The 20,910-nt window shown below is 32.9% G+C and overlaps 1 protein-coding gene across 2 annotated transcripts in view; it reads right to left on the bottom strand.

The window, feature by feature from the left end:
• The window catches only part of LOC118194255 (lysosomal acid phosphatase-like), a 95,250-nt gene that overhangs the window by 15,308 nt on the left and 59,032 nt on the right, over positions 1-20,910 (bottom strand). Inside the window, exons 6-7 of one of the 2 annotated variants that reach the window (XM_035365470.2) lie at positions 15,496-15,585; positions 2,947-3,067 (exon numbers count right to left, since the gene is read on the bottom strand). In XM_035365470.2, coding sequence (XP_035221361.2) covers positions 2,947-3,067; positions 15,496-15,585 — 211 coding nt within the window. The remainder of the gene's footprint in view (positions 1-2,946; positions 3,068-15,495; positions 15,586-20,910) is intronic. The other variant, XM_035365471.2, reaches the window with a different exon arrangement.

The raw sequence follows: 20,910 nt of genomic DNA, 5'->3' as shown, positions 1-20,910 counted from the left end.
TGTGCCACTGAACAATTTATCAACAGATTCGATATCTAAATTTATGCAATAGCAGCTCTTACGATTTTGGTTTTAGATTCATGCAGAAAACCTAGACGTTTCTCATACACATTATAGATATTTTAATGCTGGTTGTAGGAAGTTAATTGATAGAAAAATATTTCTCAACGCATACGGCATCAAAATATAGGAACAAATTAAACGCATAATATGAAGTGCGACTACAGATAACATCAGTAGTTGACAGTTTGTGTCAAAAAATGCAAACACATTCTATGGAATACAGGAGTCGACAAAGTTTGAAGACATTTTACTGCTGTAGACTACGCGTTTGTCACGGACGTCAAAATATGGCTCATTTCTGGAATGAGAAAAGAAAAAAAAGACACCTGTCGTTATTCTTCAAAGAACTGATGCGGAGCACACAGATTTAGGCTTATGATGAACGTTGTGATGATGAACCTAGCCTTGTGATGGACATCCAGGGCATGGTTGATTTTCAAAGCTTATGTCTCCATCCCGAAAATAATCTGTGATATATGCTGTGATTCTTCCTTTCCATACACTTGACGAACATTTGGACATGATCGGTCAGCAATACTATCATACTGCCTATATCAAACTTGTACAGCGAACAATGTCTGATATTCTCATTGTCCCTTGTTTATTTAAACCGTCTGATATTTGTTTACTGAATAATTTACTGTTATAAGAACGTTGCCTTTATATATTATCTGCCTACACATTTTATTTATCTAAAAATTCCAAATCATTGCAGAGTCATGTACGACGTCAAATCTACTCGTAATTTCAATCTTGTTTTTCCTCCTTAAGGAACGAGCTTTTGGATAAGCCCAATAAACCTAAAAGCATTAAAAATCCAATTAAATTTTGCAAATACTGGCAATGATGCGCCCAAGGGAAGACACGTCATTTGAAGTCGTAGCTTAGAGAATTTAAATGAATTAGACAATGAATATTTTGATGAGCAGTTTTTTTTCTGTTGTGTTTTAACTAAATTTATAATGTAAGGGCTTTTGTATGGTTTCTTCCTATTTACTCAAGTCCTGTTCCCTGCATTTTAATATAATTCGCTTAGTATTAGGAGCTTAAAAGTGAAGTATTTTTTGCTACATTATAAGGTATTTCTCACCCCCCCTCTTAGCATGCCTTCGTGGTGCATACTCGAAGCGTATTCAAGAGGTCCGAGGTTCGAGACTCAGCGAGGGTCTTGCTCATTTTTCACGTCTCTCAGCATAAAAAATCCTAATGTCTCTAGAACATTATTGCCTAAATTGCAATTAATTTTCTTAAAGTAACGGTATTAATAAACCATCAGCATTTTGCTTTAGCAGTCCTCATTTCGTCTTGAAGAACACCGAAGAAGATAAATAAATTTTTGAAATCTATTCTTTCTATCATCTATAATAAACTTCTATTAGATGACCATTTCTATACGAAACCAGAATCATGCAGAACCTTAAATAATCATTTTACAGACCGTTTATTATACATACTACACTATAACATTTTTCCTAGCTGTTTTACGTTCTAACTATTCTTGCTTGTGTAGCATGCATGCACAGATATTTAATTTTATGCTGCCTGCGAGTATATTTTCATTATGTATTTTTTTAAATACATATAGTGCTTATAGTTTTAGAGACATAAATGAGCTTAGGTGCGCAAGGAAAAACGATAGAATGAATAGGTTGAGGCTTTGTCACTGCATGCTTGTACGTCAGGCAACGTGACGAGAGTGATGAGGAGAATTCCACACGTTGGTCAGCTGGAAAACCAAATTTACTGACTGTGCTGTTAAGGTCAAAGGAAGTAAGTTATTTAGAGATTATTTAAACATATTGGAATTGCCTGAAATAATTGTCCATCTAAAAGTTTAGTATTTAGATGCTAAAGTTAGTATTTAGATGCTAACAGCTATAAGTATAATGTGCATAACTTTTGCATATTGACAACCCCCACATTTAGAACATGTTATGCTCTGAACGATTATTCCTACCATGAATTAGTTCATAAAATGTTACAAGGTTCCCTACGCATATTTCCTAACAATATTCAAAATATAAGAACTATAAATACTAGCAAATACACAGTTAAAAATTCTAAAACAAACAATTATTACATTGCAGATTTTAAATAAATAAAAACTTATACATGGATAAAATTTTATTTTAATATACAGTACGAACCTATGCTGATGGAGTGAGGACTGGGCTTATTGATCTTTACATGTATTGGGGTGAACTAAGGTCTGATTAACCCTCTGAAAACTCATGGAGAAATAAATGGGACGTTTCTAATGTCCTCTCTACTTGACATTAACCTAAAGAGAGGTGGCATGCTCTGGCGTATTATACAGGCCAACAACCCCGATTTTTAATGTATCTTTCTTAAGAAAATATGTAACTAAAATTAACTGAAGAAGTTTTCTTTTTCTTTCGACGTAAACAGTGTAATGAAGCACTGTATGACGTCATGCACTACAGATTTTCCTTTAGCAAATCTCTCAGAATTTGGCAATTCAGAAAAGTGAGGTTCCGAGATCTTTTAGGTTCCAAATAAATTTCATTCTTTGAAAACAAGTTTGTTCTTGTCTGTGAAAGTTAGTCAAGTGTGGGCACCAGTATATTAAAAAGCCTTTATTTAGTATCATTTTCATTTTCTCTTTGGAAATTATTTAAAAATAGTTACTTAATAAATTATAATTACCTAATGATCTCTGATTTTCACAAGAAATGCTGCGTATCAGCATCAGAGAAAGCTTTTAAAAACATTCTTTTCCAATGCTTTTTATAAACTTTGTTTTCAGATTTAAAAATATTGCATCACAGTAATTCTAATTCCTAATTTATATGACAGATGGCTTTATATTGCCCATTTAAATGATATAGGTATTTAGTATCACGTGCAAAAAAATAACTTTACCTGCTCTCAGTCTTTGTTGTAGTCTAGATTGAAAATGCAGGAAGTAAGCCATGTCAGTAAGTTCAATGAATTTATCCCAATATAACAATGCCCACTCAGGAATTGTATAATTATAATCCTTCTGCAATTAAAAAGAAGTATAAATATTTTTAAAATCCAATTAATTATATAACAAGGTTGGTTTATTGTTCGAATCAATCTTAAATTCAACTCATCATTATTGTAGAATATAACTAGTTTTCCAAAATCTAATAATTCTAAATAATTCTTTCCAAAATGAAATTTTATTGCACTTTCTAGCTATTAATACAGTAAACACTTACCGAGCGGGAATTTGAGAAACGCGATTCTCGTATTATGGTGCATTAGTTGTTTCTTTTTAATTTGTTCAACGCTATAATTTCATTCATACGCAGTTCATCGGATCCTCATCAACACTGAATGCTTAATGGCATCATCTCTGGCCCGAAATTACCAATAATTTTTAAAAAATTGCATTGATCGAAAATGACGCCAGAGAAATTGTATAAATTGAGAAATCATTTGGTGGAGATTTTCAAATACTGAAAAAGTCAAAGAATTAATCGAAAAATCATGAATGAAGAATTCGATGATCTTAAAAGATCAGCTGATTGTGTGTGTGTATTTAATGTGTGTATTTAATTATGGCAAAGCACACTAGGGCTATCTGCCTAAGGGGGGATGCCTTCGTGGAGGACTTTCTAAGGGAAACTGGCTCGTATACACGTTACAGATGGGGAAAACCACGAAAACACCCATGCAGCCAGCCCGTTCGCGAGATTCGAACCTCGGACCGAACTACCAGTGTTCAGCAATTTTACCGCTCGGCCGCTGGTGGACATCAGCTGATTGTGAAAGCAGTGATAAGAAAGAAGAAGATAAATCGCTTTCAACTGAAAAGAAGTTTAATGTATTGGTAAAAATAATTCAGAGGAACTATCTGATTTTGCACAGGCGATAGATCCAGTTAAAGAAAGAAGCAAAGATTTCATTAGAGGCATTGAAAGGTCTGCACTGTTTACTGCAAAACTTGAAGAGTTGCTACAGTTATTATATCAAGCAAAATCCCCAACTTTTTTTTAGAAAGTAAGTATATCAAGTACTTATTTAGCCGTAACAAAAACCTTTCAATTAACATGTGTATTTTTCCTTTTATTTGCAGCAATATTTAAGTTTTTAAAATTAAATATTCTTTCTTAATCTGAATTATAACCTGACTCATTTTTTCCATGGAAGGTTAACTACGCGGGATACGATTTTGCCATGCGCGCCATATATTAATCACGTAAACCATGCGTTCGGCAAGACATAATCGGTTTATAATTGCAAAAATTTCTATTGTAAAGTAGATAATCTTCCAGCCGTAAGGTGTAATGTTTAAAAATAGCTTTAAAAACTTTAGAATCTTATAGCCCATAACAATATATAGAGGTGTAAATATATAATTTTAATGTATGTCACACAGCTGCCAACTCTCCTGATTTACCGGAGACTCCCGGTTTTGTATCACATTTTCCGGTTTACATGTAGACCTCTGAAAAAATCCGGTTTTAAATTTTTAGCCTTCACTAAAAAACATTTCTGACGAAAATGTTTTCTAATAATAAATGAAATGTACTTAATTAATAGAACTTTTGTCCTAATTCCATTCCCCTCATCTTAGCGATTTTCAGCAGAATTTTTCTTATTAAAATTTATTTGATCTGAATGAAAATTCAACCTATGCTTAATTCACTTCATATTTGTATTTAATGTTATTTTGTACTAATAAAAATATATTACAAAGTTTATCTCTATTAATTATTAAGCGTATTTAAAAATACTTTAATAAACAAAAGCTTTCCTTCCCTACCCCCTACTCAGGCACTCCATGTACAAAAGCATAAGAAAATTACAGAAAGGAATTAACCAAAGAACTTAAAATTTAGAATATTTAATTAAATATAATTGGAGATGTTATTGACTAGAATATTTTATATTATTATATATTATAGATTAGAATATCTATCTAAATATAACTGGAGATGTTAAGGCAAGAAGAATCAGCATAATATTCATTAATTTTCATGACTAGATTTCCAAGGATTAAATACAGAAACTTTTTATTCAGCTGAAGTAGAGAAAATGGGAAAAAAAGGAGCTGAAGTTCAGACGATAACAATTCTAAATAAAGCTACTGGCGTCATCTACTGATAAAAAATGAAAATAGCTATGAAATAAAGCTGAGGGTAAAGACGATTTGAAATAGGGATAATTACCCGAGCTAAAAGATTTTTATGAACGTGAAACGCCCCTAGAAAATCTAATACGCCAAGGAAGATGTTTTTTAATAATTTATACAATTGTATTTAGAGTGTGTTATTTTAACACAGAATTGATTAGCTCCAAACACGCTTTACTTTTCCTTCCAATTATCGTTATTCAGCATGCTATTTTAACTCAAACCTAATAATACAGGCACAGGTATTTTACAGGCACTAAACCAGCATCTCAATAGTACAGGTGTTTGATGTATTGTTGAACCACAGGTGATTGAAGCATTGTTGAACCTAGCTAACTGTTAAGCTTCCGTCCCAATTTTAAAGAATAATACGCCAGGGCGGTCCAAGGGTCTCCGAACTCTCCTCCTCTAAACACCAACCTCTTGAGAGGACTTTCGGGTCTCCGTGTATTTTGAGTGCCTTCGTCGCACATACACTGTACTCATACAAATATCTATAGTCTTCAGGATTCGAACCGGTTACGGTAATCAGTGTGCCTAACCACTATAATGACTCAAGGCAACACATTTTACAGGACAGAACGGGAATAAGCGCACGAGACACCAGGACTTTGCAATATAATGATATAGGTTCTGTCTCGTGATGCTACTGATCCAGTGAAGAATTCTGCAGAAGCTCCGTGCAAACTTTCCAAAACATTTTCATGCAGTTTTTATTCAGAAGAATTTGTGTACTAATACACAGACTTTTTTGTAATAGCTATAGTCCACAAAATATCTTGTCTTTGTTCCAAAAGTTATTTTGCAATGTCAATGGTTTTTGTGATGAAATTTTGGATTATTTATAATATATCTTAGAAATTCGAGTTCTTTTATAGTTGGCCTAACCTAACGCTGTGATGGCCTTGTGTTAATGGGTATGATAAGCGATAGAATTTTAGAGAACCTCTTTTACCGTTAACACAGTTCTCTAAGGACGAGATGGTTCTTCGTAGTAATTAATGGGAAAGAATCCATGTCCAGATATCAATTTAATCGGAGTCTACGAAGACATTTTTTTTCCTTTTCATTACGTTGATTAGTTCATGTGTTCTCCTGCCTTGGGGATCAGAGTTCCATTCGTGCTGCCAGATTTTTTTTCTTGTATGTATGCTTCCTTTTTTTTAGATATGAATTAAGCCTTTTTAAGTTCATACATTCGGAAACAGGAACAGTAGCTGCATTCTTAGCAAGGAAATCGGCGTCTTCGTTTTTTTCATTCCCAGCAAGTGCCTTCATCAACCAAGCGAAATTTTAATTTGGCTACTTTCTTGTAGGAATTGAATAATTTCTTGTGCTACTGCAAAAGCATATTGAAGTTCGCTATTGAATGTATGAAGAAAGAGAATCTGATTGAATTTTGAGCTGACTGTATTTATTGTTACTTGTAATTTCTATTAGCTTTTTAACTACTATAATTTCCGCTTGGAAAACTGAATTTTTCTGGGCACAAGCGTCTTTTCCAGGATATTTTTAGATTTTCGGCTTTGTGGAAAAAACAGGCTGATCCCACTTTTTCATGTGTAGATTTTTTAGAAAGTTTTAACTGCTTGATTAATAACTTCCAACTTCAGTACTACGGTTTACCGTAAACCTTCATCGGTTTGCCTTCCACCACATTTTAAATCATGTCATCCGACTAAACAAAAGTTAACTTCATTTTATTCCTATGTTTTCCGTGCTCTTCAAGTTTGCTCCTCCAAACTAGCCCTTGATAAAGAACTAAATTATTTAAAAGCAATAGCTATTGACAGGGGCTTTCCACCCAACATTATTAATCAAGCAGTTAAAAAATTCTCATCTCAACACACTAAAAGGCACACTCTTGTTTTAGGAGATTATAAAAATTCTGTTGTCATTCCCTTCTTTCCATCAATTAGCTATAAAGATGCACATATTTTGCAGAAATTTAACTTTCGGGTTGTTTATTCTCCCATCAATAAAATTCCGAGTTCCATACTCAAGGACCCCATTCCGGATATGAATTCCTGGGGTATTTATAGGATTCCTTGCCAGTGTGGTTTAATTTACATTGGCCAAACTAAGAGAGCCTTAAAATTTCGCGTCAAGGAACATGAGGCATATGTTAGAAAAAAGGAAACACAGAAGTCTTCTGTTGCTCAACATTGTTGGTCCGAAAACCACACTTTCAGTTTTTCTGCTGCCAAAATTATTCAAAAAACATCTTCCATTGGAGAACTGGATTTTCTAGAAGCATTTCACATTCATAAAAATCTTTCTGTTCTAGTTAACGATCCTAATTCCAATCCAAATTTGCCTTCGGCCTTTAAAGAAATTATGTTTTAGTTCTGGTTTTACCAACAGATGGTGCCACTTGCTTATTCTTGTCCAGGCTTTCTTATCTTATCTAATCATTATTTCCTATCATGTTCATTTGTGGTTTTGCAGCTGAAGATGGTGGTTCGGTGAAAATTTTGTAAATATAACGCTGATTTTTGTTGTTTGACTTCTGAATTAGTATTTATTCGGCGTGTTATTGTGTCTTAATCTGTATTCTCTTTCCATTAATTTCGGAGGCTGGTTGTCTTTGTATGGTTTGGCCAGACTTATAAAATGTCATACCTTTGTTCTTTTCCTCGGAAATTGTTAGTTGTGCGTTACATAGTTGATCTGAGATTTCGAGAGTACGGATGGTATTATCTCTGAATTGTTTTCTTGATCTTCCAGAGATGATAAATGCGGCGGCGTCTACAAATACCAAGCTTTTGTATCATTTCGCCATTGATGTGATCTGATAGAGTTAAAGGTAAGAATTCAGAAATCCAGAGTGCTAAAACAGGATCCTTTTGGCCATCCTCTTGTACAACGCTTTTCTATTGTGGATGATTGTTCATCAGTTGAATAAATAGCTTTAAATAATAACAAAGATGTTTCTTGTAAGGTTTGTCGGTCTGAGAGCTTGAAGAATGGTAGGTCACCAGACGAAATCAAATGCCTTTGTAAAGTCAAGACAAAACAGAATGAAGATTTTGTGATTTATTTTATTGCACTGTCCTCACGATTTCGTCTACGGCACAGGTAGTAGAACAATTTGTAACGAAGCCATATTGATTTTCGCTGATTACTTAAAATCTATGAAAGTGGTGCCTTATTCATCGGTATTTGTTCTTATCAGAACTTTACTAATTGCTGGCAGAAGGTTGATGAGTTTATATGAACACGAATCTACTGGAAGTTGATCCTTTTTTGACAGAATGACGATATGTCCTGTCTTGAAGACATGGGAAAGGACTACTAATTAAAAACATTCACTGAGGTAATCTGTAAGTTGTCGGGGTGAGACCCTTTGAATTAGTTTTATGATTTTACTTTTTATCCTGCTAACCCTCGTGCCTTTTTACTTGAAATGATCTTGATAATATTGTGTATTTCTTTAGCAGTAAAACAGTGGTATTCCTCGGAATTTTCAGTGTGTTGACCTCTGTTGACTGAAGCTTGTTCTGATAAGTCGTTTTCAGAAGAGTCCTTTATAAAAACAGAATCCATTATATCTTTCAACAAGAACAATGTTGCGCCAATTGATATTTTTCAGAAATTTGGGCTATTGTTTGATAATGTAATTTGAGTTGGCTTAAAACTTCTTGTAATAAGATTTTATTGAGAATTAGTGATTTGTATTGTTGCTGCAGATTAGTATTACTTCTCTCCAAATCTTTAATTTGGCTTCTATTATTTCCCTTTTATAAATAACTTTTCGCTTTGGGTAATCTAATTATATCTGTTTCTATCGCCTTCTGAAGGAGCGGTTTTCATCTTTCTTCTGAATGCTTTGGTTCTGCTTCTTGTGGCACGTAGTTTTTCTCTCCGGCAATTAACATGAGTTTGGCTACTCGGTTGTTCGATTCTGAAGATTTCATTGCAGGTCTTTTGTATGAGTTTGTAAGAGTTTGGGTTGCTGAAGAGATTTGCTGTACACTATTTGCGATATGAATATTTTCATGTATTCTAGGGATGGAGTTATTGAAGAGCCGAATAAATTTTTGCTGCTACTATCTGTGATTTTAAAATGCTGAGTTCAACCGATCTGACTTATCCATGATTTCAAAGCTACTATATTTATGATCAGATAGGGATTATTACTATTTCTGTTCGAAACCTTTATAATTAAAGAATGCTGTTGCGAAGATAGTGAGATGACAGAGTAAAGTCTGGCCATCCTCTTCCTGAAGTTGCTTCAAAAGGGGACGGACGTTATTTTTACTATGTATACATATGCTGTTATCAGAAATAAAGTCTTCTAATAGATCATCTCTGCTATTATTGTGTTGACATTCCAATATTCGGTACGGGACATTTAAGTTGCCCGCTATTAATTGTGGAGATGATCGGAAATTCTGTAAAAAGAAATCAAATCTTTGCATGGGCAAACTGAAGTCTTCTTCTGGAGATGAGTAATCATATTATAAATAGTTTAATTACCTGAATCACGAATTATAAAGTTAGGATAATTATAAGCCAATTAAGAGCTCTCCTGAAACGGCCTTCCCACAAAGAGCGAAAACTTCTTTGTTTTCGAGCGTGAACTTCTCAGATTTACAGATTTGAGAGTTTGTAGTTATAATGCAATTTACTTTTAATTAATGCCTTGCAGTAAATGGGTTTTAATAAATATACAGAATACTCTTTCTATCAATATCAGTAAAAGTTTGATAATCCGAATTCCAGTAGTGTGGTATACCCGATAATATTGTGCAGGTATTTTCTACTTGTATGCCGTTAGAGATCACTTCGAACATGGAATTTAGCAACATTATTCGAAAACATTTAGCAGTCTGTCTAATTATCAGTCTTTGTTTCTATGTATGAGGTAATAAAAACAATTCTGAAAAGTATTAGCCTCCTATGAACTTCCCCTCCTAAGACTTCTAAGGATTTTTTGAGCTTATAACGAAAGACCTTCTCTTCATGGAAAGCTATCACAACCCCTTTGATTCATTTTCTAAATGAAGGAGCTATTTACAAATGCAAATACAGGAGTTCTTTGAATAAAATTTATTAAAATGAGAATAGCAATATCAAGAAATTGCTTTATAAATGCAATATTAACTATGGCTACCTGCTTCGAAACATGTGAGAAGCATAACTTTAAAGAAAGTTTAGCAAAATATTTTGTCAAATATTAGAAAACACAATTCTTTTTAAGAAAATGGACGAAATTATCTATCTGTAAGGTAATTATTTGAATTTCAAATGCTCATGCAAAATTAAGGGGTTTGAGTAGGAATTTAGTTTGTGGGTTGGTTGTGTATAACAAAATAGTTTTTAGTAGATTACATCGTTATTGCAAAAGAACTATGCAGTGACATATGTTCCCATCTCGAACCTCCGAGATTGCATTTGAAAGCGTATTTTCCTAATTATAAATATAATGAATTTTCACGGGTTATTGATGCTTTTCAATGCGGTTTTTGAAAATAACAAACTATCACTGAATAAAAGAAAAAGTTAAACTTTCTAATAACACCAGACTTGAAATGAAATGCTATGCAGAAGGTATGATGAATTTCTGGACATCATTATCAGTGCAAACAGAATGCAGTTCACTGAGCAATGGTGGATTAAAAATTATTATTCGTTTTAATCTACGTATCTGTATAGGAAAGTACCGAACTCGACTTAATATATGCGCCTATCTTAGTATACACCAAACATATAGATCATCTGTGCAAGAATCATCAGGTTCCTCCATGTCATTAACCTTGAGTACCAACATTTATTAATTTTTAGTTAATAAATAAAGATAATCCAAACTCTACGCGCCTTTAATTATTAAAAACAAATATTATTCACATTGTAATGCAGGGCTGTCCAGCTGCCGGCTCGCGGACCGTATACGGCCCGAAATTATTTTTACGGCCCGCGAGTACTATGAGTAAATTTCTGTTACTAAATTATTATTGTTATTAATATTAAAATTATTTTATTATGCGAAAATTTAAATCTAATTTGAATTTAAAGTAGGTACTATTTAGTTTTCGTAACTTCACTTAACCTGGCTGAATACAGCAGCAATCCGTTTAACGTCTGATGATAGTTGCCTCAACGTTGGCGCCACATATTATATTTGTGGTTGGTTGTTATTTATCTATGGTTAGCGCACGTGATGCGCACACTACCCTGCGCTATTTTGGTTGATTCATGCAATCGTGCGAGTGCAGACTTGTCTAGAATTTGTTGAGGGGTTGACTGTTTTATAATATTATTAATTTAATTTCATATTTATTTATTAATTAAAATAGTTATTGAATATGAGTGCTACTAATAAAAGAAAAATAGACCTCGAAAAATGTTCTCATTAATATATATTACGAATATTTTAAAGTTTTCTTTTTAGTATAAATAAAATATTTTTTAATTAACATAAAGTGATTTTCATTTATCAACCTTCTTGGCCTCCGAAATGTTTGGTGAAGAAAATATGGCCCGCGGGCTATGAAAAGTTGGACAGCGCTGTTGTAAGGTATTTCCTCATTCTTTTCTGCATGCCTCGTGGTGTAACGGTAGCACATTCAGTGCGTATTCGAGAGGTCCAGCTTCGCGTCCCTGCGAGTTCATTTTTCACGTCTCCAGCATCAAAATAATCTAATAACTCTACAGTAGCGCCCGGACTAAAAGGTAGTGAATGATGAATCTCTACCACTAGGATTTGGCGACTGAATCCCCAGTCGCTCTCTGCTTTCTGCATGCTTCGTGGTGCAACGGTAGCACATCCGGAGCGTATTCGAGAGGTCCAGGTTCCAAGACCGGCGAGGGCATTGCTCATTTTTCATATCTTTTGCTTCAAAATAACCTAATGACTCTACAGCATTTCTTCTGTTGATTTAATTAATTAATATCAATGTCACGTAAAATGAATTTTATTCATTATATATTCAAAATATAAGTACATTAGTAGTGACATATGTTAGAAAAATTACTTTTGAAGGGATTTTTAAGGTGGTTCTTAGCATGTTCTATATTATAAATGTGGTTCCTACTTGAAACAAGTTTGAGAAATGCTGACTTAAATTAAACAGCTTTTCTCGTTATAAAATGCAATATCATTTTTAAACTACTTGAAATACTTCTTTATACTCAAAAATTATTTTATTGCTTTTAAAATAGTATAAGTAACCAATTACAGATCTTGGAAAATTTATTTGCAATTTTTCAGTTTTCCAGAATTATAACATGCGGCTTTTACTAGCATGGAGGTCCGTATGCAAGAGAAACACATTAATATAAAATGTAAAACTATTCCAAAATAATTACAGATTAAAGTAGATTTTAAATAAAATTCAATTGATTTCGAGGAGAAACTGTTGTGTTTTCTCCATTCCATATCGAAATCCATAGCATTTTATTACAAAATTACACCAGATTTCGGTTTTTTATTTCCCGCTAACCTATATACACAGGCAAGGAAGGTAAGTTTTCCGTTCCGAAAATTCGACAGTGAGTCTTCAGAGAATAAGCACGAATCGGAGTCCCCACAGTACGTTTCAATTACTTTTACAATGATGTCTCTCTGTCTATTAGTCTGCCCACCAGCGGCCGAGCGGTAACTTCGCTGAACACTGGTAGTTCAGTCCGAGGTTCGAATCCCACGAACGGGCTGGCTGGATGGGTGTTTTCGTGGTTTTCCCCATGTGTAACGTGTATACGAGCCAGTTTCCCTTAAAACGTCCTCCACGAAGGCATCCCTCCCTTAAGGCAGATAACCCTCGAGTGCTTTCCCGTAATCTAATAAACCAAACCAAACTGTCTATTAGTCTGCATGCGTATGATGATATTTTCGTTAACAATAACTTTTACGTAAAACTTCAAAAAAGTTTTTTTTCATATTTAAGCTTTCTACAGTCATCTAAAGAGTTAATTAGATTTTAAAAACAGGGTAAAACAGGACAACGAAATGTAGTACACGAAACCTATAAGTTTTTATGTCCTACTGGTAGTAGCCCATAACAGGTAATTGAAGGAGTTAAAACAACAAGAATCAGAGTAATATTCATCAGTTTAAAGGTCTAGTTTCTAAGATTTAAATATAGAGCCTCCTTCTTGAGCTGCAGAAGTGCGAATGACGAAAAAGAAGGCAGTGATGAAATTAGGCGATACGAATGAGAAGAAGATAATCAAGATACTGGCGCCACCAAATCGATAAAAAGACGAAAATAACTATGAGATAATTTATTTAAAACTAAATCATGGTTTGTTTAAACTCTTTTTTTTTCTTCTAAGGTAAATATGAATTGAAATTGGAATCGTTAACTAGAACTGAAAAATTTAAGAAGAAAATTAATTTGTGGTATACGTTTTTTAAATTATACTATGAAGATTAATTTGTTTTAATTAAAATCCAGTTATATTATATGTTATTAAACTGCCCAAATACAAATTTTAGTAAAAGAAATGGAAGGACAAACATTTTATTACGTTGGTATAAACTTAAGAAAATGAGATTTTACACATGGTCAATTATATTTAATAAAATGTAATCCCAACTTTCTTATTACAGATCTTCTTATTTATTGGAATAAAAAATTAGACTTTGTTTATAAATGATCAACCGGAAGTGATACTTTACTTGAAGCTCGTTGCCATTTAAAACATGGAACTGAGTGAAGGTTATAATCTGAACATATAGGATTTTAGTAAATATATTTATTTTATTTTGGAGGAAGCTAATTTTACAAAACTTAAATACGCTTCCAACCTTTTATTTATTACATTTTAAAACATTTGATACACTATTTTCATAAATCATAATGTTCATAAAGCGTTAATTTCAGTGCGAACGATTTAATTTATGTTTCCATTTATTAGTTATTCCTTCATAAAATTTGACTTGCTTTCATAGCACAAAGAAATATCAAATTCCTAACAGACGTCTGGATTATTGCTATGTCTGAACAGAAATACAAAGTGTTACAAAGGTTTTAAAGCAAATTGTGTTATGAAGGTTTTTAAGCAAATTAAATGAGGACACTGAATATAAATGTATAACTTGTACTCATAAACTTTGCCACCTACTTGTGCTGAGATAACTTAAAGAAATAGTAATCTATTTAGAATTAAATTAAGTCTAATAGCCAGGGGCTACACAAAGAATTTAACGTGAAATTAGTTAACTTCTCACCGGGGAAACAATTTAAATATCGGCAACATAATGCAAAGCCGAATAGGCCCCTACGCAATACAGTCTTATCTGAGCTAGCTAACTTAGTAACTTGGCCTCGAGAGGCATAAAATGCTCTGAATTAAACTCCCGAAACTAAATACTATCTCAGTGTACCCCATTTATATTCCGATAGGGAAACGGAAACGAGTAAAGATCGAGTAAGTAAACGAGTAAAGATCGAGTAAGTAAACGAGTAAAGATCGAGTAAGTAAACGAGTAAAGAGGTGACAGTAAAGATCCAAAACCTAAAGTAACTGGTTTGTGAAGAATAAAAGTAATAAACCTAAGCCTTACTTAAAATTTTATTATTTATTCATTATTCTTATAGTGTCTCACATTTTTTATCGAGCAGTGGTGTTTTCCAATTTTATTCGTAAATGTCAGATGTGAAATGCACTGGTAGACAATTGCTAAGGACGAATGAATGACAGTATCAGCAATAGCAACCACAAAATGGAAGACAGGAAAATGTAAAAACTAACATAAGTGCGAATACAGTAAGATGTGTTGTGCGTATACCAATTTTGGATTCCGAAGCTGTTCGTCACGAGATAGTGCTAATAAGAGATATCAAGGATTTGACGCATACTGACCGTTGTTGTTCAAAAGCAAACTTTAACAGGAACGAATCAATTGACAAACTTGCAATTTTCAGTATATCTTCCGGACATCACGTAGATGATTTTACATGGTTGGAACATTATTCTGAAACAATGAATACCGTATAGAAATGTCATATAGAAATGGCTATGAAATTATAAATCGAGCTGATATATTCGGAAGCTGAGGCGACAGGGAGAAACTGGTTAATTAAAAATGCAACTAGTCGAGAAAAGTCAATTTTCATTTCGAATTCTATGTTTCGGCATTTATTTTGACTCAACAAAATTTCGACACTGCATTTTTCAGACAAAAAAAAGTAACTAGTGCTTTCTACCGCGCAACACAGAACTGAGTAAGAGAATGCTGACATTATTACTTCTATTTAGTTTAATTTGTGATTAATACACCAGTTTTTGTTTCTAATAGTTATAAATTTTATTTTTCAACCAAATATTATAGTATTAAAAGCAGTAAGAAATATTATTACCTCTACAGACAACGTTTTGTACAAATCACCTGCGTTTTCAAAACTTTTGACTTTTCTTCCACTGTGATCAGCCCAAAACTCGTAGTAAAACTGAAAGAAAAAAAAAATTGGGAAAAGCTCAAATTATTTCTTATATATATGTGTGTGTGTGTTTATGAGCGTTAATGTTCACATTATCTAGCTAATCTGCAGATTAACTGATTTGCTTCATTAGAGAGCAGAATCAAGAGTTTTTCGCACTTTACCTAGGTAATGTGCACATTAACGGCATCTCTATCGTTAAAGTTCCAAAGTTTCTTTCCCTCTCCGTCCTTGATTGTATTAACTTGATTTTTTAGATATCGAAAAATAAATAAATCACATTATGTCAGTTTTCTTATTTGTAATAATATTTTAAACCGTTTTTTTCTTTTCATTACAGTTTATTAACTGATTGATGGTTGATTCTATCAACTAATTTGTTGATTATTCGATGAATTACAGCTTGATTTTTTAGATATCGTAAATAAAATTATGTTCATTTAAGCGTTTTGAAACGTTGCTATTGCTCCAGCAAAAATCTTATTTTCACTTTAACAAGTGCCTAGTATGTGACGTATCTATGTAATATGCAGATTACATAGGTAATTTGAGAAAAGAAAGAATTTGCCGCACTTTAACAGATCACCCAAGTTAATCTACAGATTAACTAGGGTGATCATCAGATTAGCTAGATAATCTTCAGAATAAGGGATTTCCGCATATACATATATATATCTATATATGCATGCATGTATCTGTGTATAAATATATACATGTCATTTGGTGATTTGGGAATAGCTGTAATAAACTTGTGGCGGTTTGTTGCATTTTTATGACTTAGAGATTCTTTACTACGTGGATAAAAGAATGGCGTGTGAAGGCGGAACTGACAATAGATTCAAAATTTAATTTTTATTTCTTATATATATATAAGAAATAAAAATTATTCATATAACTCTTATATGCATATAATTCCTTAGATGCAATATTTACTTCACATCACAGCGGATACAATATGTTGCCCACAATTTTGAAAGCTTAGCCCATCTACAGCCAATAGAAGACAGCGGCGGTGTATGTTAGCAAAAGCGAAGATAAACCGTAAATTTTTATAATTAGTAATAATATTAATTATTAATAACAAGATTTATAATTGAAATTGTCTTATTTCTCCGCGCAATGCAACGCGTGATAAATTTTAAGTGAAAACTACGTGGAAAAAATAAAAATATAAGAGCACGTCATTTAACATTGAATAAATCGATACCTCTTTTACTTATATTGAAATTGAATAAATGTAATTGACTATTGTGGTAGCTATATCCGTAATTCCATCTTCTTGTTAGTTTCCATGAAGAAATTACCAGAAGTCTCTAGCGACCGTTTGACAGCTTTATAAGAAAGCCAAAGAGAGACAGACATCTCAGCTCAGTCGTTTAGTTAGCTGTAGTTGTTACTGTTGATCGGATTAGATTTCTCTGTGCTGTGCTTTGCGTTCTGTTTGACGTTTTTATTAGTTTAATGTACAACTACTGATTATTACTGCCTGATAATGTGAAGTGTTGTAAAAATATTTCTGAGAAAAATTTCAGCGTTCTGTTATATTTCTTTTAATAAGAATAAACTTTATTAACCTTTTATCAGACTTGTGCATTCAGTTTGATACGAACCCGTACGCACGCAACTGTATTAAATTAATTGATTCACCTTAATTTTTTCCAGTATAAGGTATATTGCCTTTTTAATATTTAATATTTAATATTGTATTTTTTTTCCATTTTAAGCTATAAATCCTCCATTTCTGTATATGTTTTTTTCTCGCTTTTCTGCACGGATCAGAAATGTTGCTTTGTTGAAAATTCTCCGACTGCTCCTGAAAAAGACCAAGAAGTTTACAACAATTCCTTATATTATTTTTATAACGTTAACTTATTGTTATTATGTAATTGATATTTATGTTATTTTAATTTCAATAAAATAATTTCATTATTTTATTGACTTGTTTTGCTTTTATCTTTGTTTCAATTTTAATATGTTTACTTCTTGTTAGACTGTTAACCCCTTTCTTGATTAAATTCTTAATTTAATTCTTATCTCTCGATTTTATTTCTACATCAACATGTATTTCTCTCTATCTATATATGTATACCGGCATCATGTCCATAGTCCTAACACGGACTTTATTTTCGCAACCGTTAGTCGCCGACATATACTTCTAGTTACAAAAATTATTCAAATTACGGTAACCAGAAGGAATTCACTTTTGTAGGAGGATTACGTGCGTAGATCAATAATGTCGACGTATTCTTTTCTGTTTTAAAAGTAGTTGCATTTAAAATTTATAGAACAAGAAATGGTGTGAAAAATAAATGTTGTTTTTTAAAAAGTGTCATCTCAGTTTAATGGACGTGGTAATATTTTCTTAAGCAACAAATTTTGCATCCCTGTATCGGGACGAATGTCACAGTGACATCAAAATCGACACTTGAATTATTTGGATAATTTAAGAAAATAAGTGAAACGTGCTTACATACAAACATGGGCGACTTGAGGATAACAAAACAAATATGGAAAGCTGTTAGAAGCGCATTTACGAAAACAGCTAATAATTTGGAAGAGCGGATTCGATCAGATTTTCCGGACTTAGATGATTTAGAAATTTGTTTAGGTCAAATTTTCCAAAAGTATAAAATTTTACGAAATACTGATGACCCCTTTTTTGGAACTTCTACAGAAAAAAGGCTATACCCAAGAAGAATAAGAAAGATAATTCAGTGCAGCTCAAGAATATTACGACAAATCATTTACATCAAAAGTAAAAGTTGAACGGAAAAAAATATAAGTGTTCACAGCCATGTTCAATATAAGTGTTCGCATGCGTAACTAATAGCGATACTCCATCAGTAATTCTTACAACTGCAAAGCAGAAACTTCCGAAAATCGAGCTGGTGAGATTTGATGGGAACTCTTGAAACTGTCTAAGGTTTTGGACGAGATTTAGATGAGATACGTGAGTTGAAGATACGAGCATCGACAAGAGAGACAAGTTTTATTAACTGTTCCAATCAACAAAATTTTAGACAGAGTGGAGAGTTTAGCAACAGTGGAGAGTTTTCCAGCTGTAGAGGAAAATTACGGGAAAGCTGTGGAATACTCAGAGCCGGATTTAGACTTTATAAGGCCCTAAGCTATTTGAGATATGGGGCCCTTTATAAAACTTTTGTATTATATTTATACAATATTTTAGTTTTTTTGGGAGCCCCCCAAAACGTGGGAGGCCCTACGCTATAGCTTGTGTAGTTTATACATAAATCCTCAAAGAAAGATTTGGAAACGAAAACTTTTTAATTCAGATTTATATCAGAAAGCTATTAAAACTGGTAATCAGTGACAAACAGAAAACGGACTTATTAATTCTTTATGACAAGCCGCAAACTCAACTACGCGCATTGGAATCCCTCGGTTTTAACTTAAGACCAATTTGCATGTGTTTTATTTCCGCTAGTGGAATTTATTTCCTCTTCCTGCCGATTTAATCAAAAGTACGGAAAGACAACGAAGTAAGTCTACTGAAACGACAGGCAAGAGTGATTTAGATTCATTAAACTGATTTTCTAAAAAAGGAAGTGGAAATTGAATTAAGAGTCAAATATACTCGTAATATTTTAGGTTTTGAAAAAGTAATAAGAAAAATAAGTTTTTTGAGACAAACTCTGTTGTTTCAACTGCATGTGAGCTAATTAATACAAATAGAAGTAATTGTAAATGTAATGAAAAATTTCAAATGCATAAAAAACTTTATTCTTGTATTTTTTGTGAAAGATCACGTATGTCTAAAAATTGCAAACATGCAGCTTCAATTAGTTTAGAATGTAAAAACAATATCAATAAGTAAAATAATGTTTGTTTTGTGTGTCTTAAGAGAAATCATACAGCAAATCAGTGTAGGTCTAAATACAGGTGTCCTTATGTAAAAACCGATATTCGGTGATTATATGTTCTGATTTGCCTTCTGATAAAATAAATAACGTCACAAAGTCAGAAAATCATGAAAACAAAACAAGTGCTGTTAATAATCATGTTAAAATATCAGATGTATATCAACAAACTTTAGTTGTAAAAATTCGGAATGGTTTGTCTGAGCAATTTATGATAGTGGCCGCTATGAAATCATATATGTGCAATGGTGTTGCCCAGAAGTTAAATTGTAAGTGGATTGGTAAATCGAACAATATAGATAAGTGTGAATTAGAGGTACTTAGTCAAAACTAAATTTGTTCTAAAATTAAACAATTCCCATCTGGTTCATGGTTACGCGAACTTAAGTAACGTAGTATCAAAATAAATGATTTAGAAAATGGTCCATATAACGTTGATAAAGAGAAAAATTTTTAAGTGGTGCTGATTCTGCTGGTAAGTTGCTAACTGGAAGAATTGTACCTCTTACGTGCGGCGTGTGGAAAAATCCCCCAAATGATTTAGATATCGCCGTTAGAGGGCGCTTCGCTTCTGAAAAGGAATGTTAGTTTTTAGTTTGCGACGTAGTTAGTGAGCAGTGAACCTTCGATGCAATCCAGGTTGCTTTGTAAATAAAATGATTATTTTTGTAGATTGTTGAAGTATTTCACTTCATTTAGAATTAGAACCACCTTTCGCAATATGGCGCATCGGTGCCGAGAACCTTTGGCCAATTTAGAAGTTTGTGTTTTTTAATTTTGGATATCATTTTATGCGAAGACAGCCAAGGTAAGCCTGTATTTTCTATTTTTATATAATATGGAAGATCTTATTGCTAAACTGAAATCGAAACGAAAGGTATTGAGGACCGGAGTGTCCAAGATATTAAAGAAAATTGAAACCGAACTGAATAAAGATGATAGTAGTATAAATGTAAATGTATTAGAAGAAATTTTAGACCAGTTAAACGAAAAATCAAAATCCTTGAGCAATTTAGACGCTGAAATAGAACGAGAATTAAAAGTCGGAGAAGACGAATTTGAACTTGAAATCTCATCCGCTTTGGAATATGAAGAGAAAATACAAGTGTGGCAGTTTAGAGGAAAGAAAAAGTTGAAAGAGTTGAATAAGTTGGAAAATTCGGACAATGCAAATAGATACACTTCTAATGAAACCGTTACAGAATCCCAAAACGAAAGTAACAAATTCACTCGTCTTCCAAAATTAACGATCTCTAAATTTTATGGTGATTCTTCGGATTGGTTAGAATTCATGTCAGTTTGAAAATGCGATTGATAAAAATCCGAATTTATCAAAAATAGAAAAATTAATTTACTTAAAAAGCTTTCTTGGTGGCTCAGCCGCTAAAGCTATTTCTGGTTTCGCTCTCATCGAAAATAATTACGAAGCTGCTCTTGAACTGTTACGTTCCAGATT

This window comes from Stegodyphus dumicola, chromosome 7 (genome assembly GCF_044657685.1).
Source record: "Stegodyphus dumicola isolate Sdum_Otavi_A_Nest chromosome 7, ASM4465768v1".
Classification (NCBI taxonomy): domain Eukaryota; kingdom Metazoa; phylum Arthropoda; class Arachnida; order Araneae; family Eresidae; genus Stegodyphus; species Stegodyphus dumicola.
Note: the sequence above shows the minus strand (reverse complement) of the source record. Positions and strands in the feature narration are given on the sequence as shown.